General features: G+C 43.3%; 1 protein-coding gene across 1 annotated transcript in view; it reads right to left on the minus strand.

Annotated features, from left to right (window-relative positions):
- Positions 1-190: 190 nt before the first annotated feature.
- Positions 191-8,801, minus strand: part of ell (elongation factor RNA polymerase II) — a 31,224-nt gene continuing 22,613 nt past the window's right edge. Inside the window, exons 6-13 of the mRNA XM_019896779.1 lie at positions 8,105-8,355; positions 7,900-8,024; positions 6,077-6,158; positions 4,243-4,828; positions 1,922-1,985; positions 702-873; positions 572-616; positions 191-297 (exon numbers count right to left, since the gene is read on the minus strand). Of these exons, the coding sequence (XP_019752338.1) occupies positions 193-297; positions 572-616; positions 702-873; positions 1,922-1,985; positions 4,243-4,828; positions 6,077-6,158; positions 7,900-8,024; positions 8,105-8,355 (1,430 nt within the window). The 3' untranslated portion in view covers positions 191-192. The remainder of the gene's footprint in view (positions 298-571; positions 617-701; positions 874-1,921; positions 1,986-4,242; positions 4,829-6,076; positions 6,159-7,899; positions 8,025-8,104; positions 8,356-8,801) is intronic.

Here is an 8,801-nt window from a genome sequence, read left to right on the forward strand (position 1 = left end):
CTCAAGAGGCCTGGCAGCGACATCTTCCACAATGTAAAGTAAAGAGAGGACAAAGAATCCGCGTCCTTGTTCGAGTCATCTTCTGAGAACCTTTGGCCAGAATGAGAGCATCCTTGTCCAAACGCAAAAAAAAAAAAAAAAAAAGTTCCAGAGTTTTTTTTTCCTCCTTTTTCCTCATCCAATTAAGTATTTTCAGAGTTGCTGTTGATCGTACTCGCCGATGACTCTTTTGATATGTGCCAGTTTGTTGTGCAGATATTCACAGCGGTTCTTCTCTTGGCTATAATGGGGATTGATCTGCAAAATCAAAACAAGCGTACACTTACAGTGGTGCCTTAAGATACGAGTTGAATTCATTTCGGGAACAAACGCTTAACACAAATCACTCATCTCAAATTGTCTTTCCCCATTGAAATCAACAAGTCATTTTCCATTTTCTTGTACAAATTTCCAGTTTCAGTGTACCCATTCAACACATAACAAATGACTCTGAATAAACAATTTGGTCAGGGCATACATATTTATATTTCTAACCGGCATTCATTCATGTGTTAAAATGGCAAAAACGTACCTTTTTAATGTTATGATACTCTTGGAGTATCTGATTGTGGATTGTCTGTAAAGCACAGAACACGACACCGCCTTGTTTTTAATGTTGGCGTGACACAAAGATATTACTTGCGTCCGAACAGAAACGCTACCTTGTACTTCTCTGTGCCTTGTTGCAACTTCTTCAGCTCGTTGTCCAGCTCGGAGAAGTGCCTGGTGATGCTTTCGATGCGAGCGTGCAGACCGCGGTACTCGCTGTACTCCGAGTTGAAGTCGTTTTTATACCTCTGACGCTGCTCTGGAGACGTGATCACCGTGTACTTCCTAGCAGGGGCATTACAAGAAACGGTTACAAGAAGAGTGGACAAACACAATCCACTATTTTTCCAGTTGGAAATAATAAACAGGTAGCACAAAATGGAATAAAAGGTGTGAGTGGTAGATAGATCATTTGTTGTCACAATGTTGGGTATTTTTTTTCTTTGTTATTCCCTTTAACAAATTCAAGGCCCGCGGGCCAGATCTGGCCTGCCACATCATTTGATGTGGCCCGCGAAAGCAGCTCAAACATGTCAACTTGCACGATCCTTTCTAAAATGTCGACCAAAATTTTTAATTCTCATATGTAATAAATAAGAGATATATTCTATGCATTTTCTTGTTACCAAAACCCTCATGATAGTAACTTAAACAATAGTCGAATCAACAGTTATTCTTGACTTCTTTGTATGGTTTCAGTCATAACGGCCCTCCAAGTGAAACGGTAACTAAAATTTGGCCTGCGCCAAAAATGAGTTTGCCACCCCTGCTTTAACGCAACGCACATGCGCAGCTCTGCTGCTCATCCCACAAATGTAGTTTTAAGTGACTTTACAGAGGCATCCTCCCCCCCCAAAAATCCATCTGTCAATTTTCCGATCCGCTTATCCTCAGAAGGGTCGCGGGGGATGCTGGAGCCTATCCCAGCTGTTTTCGGGCAGTAGGCGGGGGACACCCTAAACCGGCCAACCAATTGCAGGGCACACATAGACGAACAACCATTCGCACTCACACTCACACCTTGGGACAATTTAGAGAGTTCAATCAGCCTACCATGCATGTTTTTGGAATGTGGGAGGAAACCGGAGTACCCGGAAAAAACCCACGCAGGCCCGGGGAGAACATGCAAACTACACACAGGGAGGCTGGAGCTGGAATCGAACCTCTGCACTGTAAGGTCGACACGCTAACCACTCATCCAACGGGCCACCCCCCCTGAATATGATGTTCAAAATTCCTAATTGTATCAACTCTTGGGTTTGCAAGTTTAGATGTTCCGCTGTAAATGTCACTTCAAGGGTGGAGGGGAAACGCAAAACATTGAAGTACTTACAATAAGTAGTCGGCCACCTCCGATGACGATGAAATACTGGCACTGTTGCACATCCCGTTCAGAGCTGAAACACAGTGACAGTAACATGAACATGTACCGGGACACTCCATAACAAGCGCAGTGTCACGTTGCATTCAAGACCGCTGGCTAATTGGAAAAACAGTATCCCACTGAGTTCATGAGGTCCAACCACAAGAGAGTCTTGTAGAACGTACGCAAACAAAATGGCTGACAACCATGTGAGAGAACAGACATTAGTGTGTCTTGGACATTTAGTTTGTTTTGTGTGAATCGTAGCTGCAACAACAAACATTTCTTTTTTCTGACAGCCTCTATCATTTAAATAAAGGATATTGGCGTCACAGTGCTCAAACTCCATGTTGGTCATTGTTAAGAGAAAATGCGCGGTTTCAGTTGAATACTGGTCTAACTCAACAGTCGGTTGCAATTTTGATAGACAGTGAGCAGACCTTTAAAGCACTCTGCACTTTTCCTGATTCATCAGCGCATCATCGTGCCAACTCACATTTTCCAAAATGGCCGCCGGTGCCAGTGTATTTCCCTGAGAGTTCAAGGGAATGTTATCAACTTTCATGAAATATCAAATGCATTTGACTTTTGTTTGGACTTCCACCCATATTGAGCCATCTTGTTTCTAAACCCTTTTTTTTCTCTTTGAGGCAATCTAGATGATAGTGATGAAGATTAAACTGTTGAGACTGATGAGAGTACTTCAGTGGTGGATTAATTTATCCAATACTAATATATCCAATATCATCCAAGTGCAAAAGCATTACATTTAGTAAATGGCAAAACCTGAGGAGAACCACAACTTCTGTAAAAATAATAATTGAATGACAGGGAATGAAATAACCCCCCCCCCCACCCCCCAGATTTTACTGCAGCCACATATCTTAACTTTTAATCATTCTCCCAGAAGATAACAAAAATGGAGTTACCCCACTCAATGTCTCAATGGCTCAATTTACCAAATACATTTATGGACAAGGGATATCGCTCTGCACTAATTTTAATGCCTGTTGTTTTGAATGGTATGTTCCATGTTGTCATAGTTTAGAAATTTCCAGCTTTCAGTAATGCATCATTAAGTAGTATCAGGTTGGCTGGATCAGTGTGCCCAAGTGGCCAGCAGAGGTCTCTGTTTCAGACTGAGTCACACACAAAAAGAAAATCCCTTGCAGTGATGACTTATGAAGCAACGTGTAAGGCTTTGCTTCTATTCTACTTTCTAATAGAGTAAATATACGTTCAGCCCATAATGAATGACTCATACCCTGCGCAAATAAAGACTTATTTGTTAAATGGAATTCTATTGGCTCTAGATGACAAAAACAACAACCACTATGTTGCATTAGAAGCTTGCTGTCTAAGTGCAATATCCAACCAGTCCTATTCCAAGGTAGTATAAGAGGAGTATCAGGGGCAAGTGGCACTAGCCAGAGTGTGAAATTTAACACCTAGCCCAAACTCCGTGCCCACACCCTTTGTCGCTGTCCCAAACATACGCCATGATCTGATTGCGTGAAGCCACAGTGGCTGTGCGCAGGCACACTTCGCAGAGGGGAACTGTCAGGGTTCGTTTGCGACTTATGTCTGGAAAGGTCAAGCGAATGACTTGGGTTGCGCAATTTGTCGAGAAGGCATTGTGGAAATGGATTGGGTATCAATCAATCGTATAAAGCTTTATTGTTGGCTTTGAAGTCACAAACAAGAATGCATTGTTGCATTTTTCTTATTATTTTATTGCGGAGGTTGCATGATTGAATGTGATGCGTTATTTGGCCAGTAAAAAGATTGTTTCGGGGTGCTGGGAAGAGTCGGTATAGCAACTCTGTCAAGCTGCAACATAAAAAAGCTCATAGCATAAATCAACGCTCTCTTTGCTGTGTGACATGATCACGTTTTCAGGACTCGTGAAGGATAGCATCCTCCGAGCGTTTGCCAACCTGCACTGAGTCAAGGTACACATTTGAAATTATGTAAAGTGTCACACAAAGTATGCAGACGGAAAAATGAATGATCTTGTTTTCAATTTACTGACTCAGTATGTGAATCTGGGCCTGGTTGAACACCAGGTTGCTATAGTATGCATGAATGGCAACACGGTCACTATTTGTCACAAGTACAGATGGATAAACAAAGATCCCTTAATTGTAAAATAATAATAATAATTTTTGGACTATCTTAGTGAAATTGATGATCATTCGATGCAATCACTGCTCCAAAAAAAAAAAAAAGGGGGAAAAGAAGGCTGCATTTGACGGACCGTCGAATCCAGGAGGAGAACACTTGTTACTTACTTGTGCTTTTGAGTGGAATACTGTTGCTTTTGAGGTTTTCTGGGCTCATCTCACAGGTCCTAACAGGCTCAGCCACAGAGTGTGGACTTTTCCTCTCCTTCTCCTCTTGGCCTTTGGCTTTCCCCTTATCTTTCTTGTCCTTGTCTTTATGCTTCTTGGATTTCTTCTTGGGCTTTTTGCTACCGGTGGCGGCTGGCGGACTCCGGTCACGCGGAAGCGGAGTTGGGGACGCGCTGGCGGGGCGCGCGGTCGTGCCTGGAGGAAGCGAAGGCGCTTGGGAAAGCCTCTCAGCTGTTGTTTCCTGGGCGTCGCAGTCTCTGCCGTTGTGGTTCGAGTCGTTGCTGACGTCTGATAGCGCTTCAAACGGTCGGGGGATATCCAGCATGGCGAGGGGCTGGGAGCTGGATGTCAGGGCGCTGTCTGACAGGTGAGCGCCGAGTCCTGCCTGCGCGCCGCCCGCCTCCGCTTTGCCGTTGGATGAGCTGACCTTGCCATTGTTAGGACTTGGTGCAGCTTTGCTGGCAAGGTGCGATATCCTCGGCTTCTTATTGGCCAAGGGGTCGATGAAGTCTACAGCAGGACGTTTCTGTGAGAAAAAAAAATATGACACAATATCAACAACAGATTCACAAATAGGATGTTTGTTAATTGTTAGTTAGTAAGTTGAACTTTATTCGGGATTAATCAGAAGCACTTTAAATGGTGACAAGTGTATGTGCTGACTCCCGTTTAAAATAACATGAGTCGAAATGTGATTCCCAGACATCCCCAGTTATAAGAGCTTGTGCAAGCACATTATCGCAGTTGTTAATTTTTACTGCCGTTCTGACTGGTTGTTCCGTGTTGTATCAGTTGCTCGGAAATTGCTATGCAGTTGCTGTGGACCTTTTATGCTTCTGGTCACCTTTATTCTTTCGTATAGGTCTGATATCTCGGGATCTATAATAAGCTCCGGTTATTCTGTGACACGTGGTCAGTATGTCAAGTTTTCTTCGAGTGGGAACGTCTGCTTTTTTCCATGTCCTCTGCATCTAGCCATTTTCGTGAAGACTTTCACTTTTGTGTCATGTTTACTTCTGCGTCCAGATTCTGCTCCTCACGTGACAACTTCCCCTTTAAAGATTTCCTTTTTCCAATCTGAACAGGTTATAGATCACAAAATATTTTGCAATAATTGATTTTAGTCTCATTTTTTTTTTTTATGTCACAAAAATCTAGCATTTGAGCAGGGGTGTGTTGACCTTTTAAATCCAAAGGGTTAGCAGTTTTACTTTTACTTCATAATTTGGGTAAAATAATGCCAAAAGACACATTACCGGCAATGCATTTGAATGAAGTTGTTAACGGCTGACAAGTGTTTTATATACCACAACAGATACCGATGTCATCTAAGTGTTTGTGTGTAAAAGCTAAATGTATTGCCGCCATAGTCCACTTTGCTGCATTCTGTGAAAAGTACACAGCCCTTGACAGCTACATTTTCAGCCTGTCTAACTGCCATTTCAGTTCTCCTTCACTCCCACACGCTGACTTCTGCCTCCCTGCTGGACTCATTTTACTCATCGGATGTTGACTTTGTCACACGTTAAATTAGCATTTTTGGATGTCACGTTGCTGCGTATTTACGGCTACGGCTATTATACACTAATTTGGTTGGGTCTCTGTGTGAAAAGGTAACCGTGACAAGGGTACCTTACAAAATCGTGCAATTTCAGGCTCTAAAATGTTTTTTTTTTCTTATGACAAATAGCCAAAATTAAATGTTATCATGGCACACAGTAAATGGCCCGCAAAGTGTTGAATGTGTTTCGTGTGAAGGCAGCAGGATGCTCACCTGTGACGGTGAGCTGCTGGCTAAATCCTTGGGCGGGCTCTCTGGTGGAGGAGCTGCATTGTTCTGAGACTGGCACTGTTTCCTGGAAGAACAAACACATTCATTCCCAATAAGTGACCTGCCATATTTTCCCCCCACCTGCGACTAGTCGGACAAGAACTGTGTTCATGCGATCAAACGGTGCAAGCAGATAACTAAAGTCGGCTGCTGTGGAATTCAGCTTTTGTACTTTTTCCTAGACATAACAGAGTAAATGAGCCACAGCTGATTGTCAGTGGAGGGGGGGGGGGGAGGCAGTTGGACACAAAATCTAACATGGTGACCCAAGCGTTGTGGGTGTTTTCGTGTGTGTGCTGGGGGCTCGAATAGAGCCGGTCAATTGACATGGCTGAACCTTGGACTACTGCCACCTCACAAACACACAAACAAGATGCACACACACACACACACACACACACACACACACACACACACACACACACACACACACACACACACACACACACACACACACACACACACACCAGGAAAACAGAGATCAGCATGTGCTGGAACTCGATTGCATCACGTGTCGTACAGTCATGTTGCTGCGTGCGTCCTATGTGACTGATAGCTGCCGGAGCGGTGTGAAGAGTGTGTAAGTAGATGTGTGGGTGTGCTTGCGTTGCGAGTAGATTTTGGGAGCAACCCACTAATGATGCACTCTAAGCATGAATATAAACCTCATAAGCAAACATGCAGATATTGCAAGTTAAAAGGGTCAGAATTTTCTCAAAACCTATTTTTAAAAAAAACTTTTCCCTTAGTTAAATTGCTAATTTGTCACTAAAAACACCCTCAAAGTGGTCTTTTCCTCCAGTCAGCCATCTCTGAGCTTTAGTCGTCTGTCTAATGACAAGCAACTCTTGATATTTTTAAGTGAGAATAATTTAGCTTCGAAAATGTGCAAGTGAAGAAAAAAATTTGGGGGCTGTGAAAAGTTTAGGATGTTGGTGGTAACGGATGTTTTTGTGCTGCAGGAAGTATAAAATTTGAGTGGCTTTGCAGAGGTCTCCGCTCCACTTTCTAAATGGTTAAGCGGTGCACTCGATATTATTACGGTAGCATTTCTTCATCACAAACAAGCTTATCCCGTTCAATTCAGTCATTAGTGATCGGCTGAGCCTGATCTATATATAGCCAAATGGAAGCGAGCCTTTCCTTGTAGCAGATCCTGAGGAACCAGATTTTTTTTTTCCACTGGGAAGAAAGCCAACAGCTCATGATGTCAATAAACTTAATCCATTGCACGGATGGCAACATATCACAAGTTGTTCTTCGGAGGCGCCACATACTGTACAAAGGGTGCTTTCGAAACGGCCATAATTAGGCATCAATATGTCAAATGTGACTGCATAATCCATGACATTTAGTTGCCTTTTGATACACGACAGCCTCAATTTTTTAAAGTACAGATTGGTACCGTCTTCGCTTTGAAGCGAGAGTTCCAACAAGAATGTCTGCTAGTCATTCGGTGACAAAACTAATAATAACTAATAACCGTGCAGAAAATAGAAGTAAATGTGAAGTCAGCAGAGGAAATCAATTTCGAGCAACCCGTGTGCCTGAATACGAAGGCCCATAAGGAAAAGATAACTTCTAATAGTATGAATTTTCTCAGAAAAAAAACAAAACCTTTATCTCAATAGTACAACTGTCTTGTAAGATTATCAGCATCCAGAAAATTACTACCGGATCAGGTGTATGATCAAAACTAATCACAATCTTGCCAACCAACACAAAATTGATGGTGATGACTGCGTTACAATTAAAGGCAATCGTACCTGAACAAGATTCTCTTAAGAAGCTGCTGGTCTCCTTCCGTGTATCCGGGCCAGTCTTTATGAACTTCCTTATATAAGCAGTCTTTCAATGTGAGGGTATTATCTTTCCCATTCAAGTTTGCCACCTATTAAATGAAAAGAGGTCAGCGCTAAGGACGGATTTGAGAAGCGAAGTCGGCCAGTTACAGCAGAGAGCGCATGTGACCTGTTGCAGGTGGCTGTCCAGGGAGTCTTTGTCAGACTGCAAGAGGCCGTCTTTCTGCAACCTCAGGAGCAGCTCGGGCTTCTTGTAAGGCTTGAGGGCCAGCAGGTGCACCAGGCGCTCTCGGAGCGGCCTGTGCTGAGCGCTCGCTTTCTTGACCGCGCTGCTGGAGATGATGACGGGCCGAGAGGTCCTGCGCGAGGGGGCCACGTCGGACAGGGCCGATGCCGGTTTCCGGATCTGAACCCTTTTGCCTGAAGGGTAAAGGAGGAGGAGCCACAAACATTGATGATGGGTTGCATTTCGGAATGACACTGCAGTTTAGCAAGACTTGAACATTTGTGTCGTCGCATAAATGATATTTCCTAAATGGGTATTGTTCATATTGTTCTTTGCTATCGCTGGTATACTTCTGTGTGTCTTAAAAAAACAAACCAGAAAAGCGGAATAAATAAGCAAATGCCATTCGTGCAATGATTGTCGACCTCGCCTGTTTTCCAAACAGAACGGGGAGCAATAATTCTTCTGAAGACACTCCACATCATACGATCATCATAGAGAATAATCACTATGTGTTTACCCGACTGAAGATGCCCACTGACTGAAGTCTCATGAGATTTGATGATGCCACACATGGCGATTTGAACTTGTTGACTTTTGAGGCATCTTTTCTCTTTTTTTTGTGCGTTCAGCACTAGAG

Source organism: Hippocampus comes, unplaced genomic scaffold, assembly GCF_001891065.2.
Source record: "Hippocampus comes isolate QL1 unplaced genomic scaffold, H_comes_QL1_v1.1 scaffold22, whole genome shotgun sequence".
Taxonomy (NCBI): domain Eukaryota; kingdom Metazoa; phylum Chordata; class Actinopteri; order Syngnathiformes; family Syngnathidae; genus Hippocampus; species Hippocampus comes.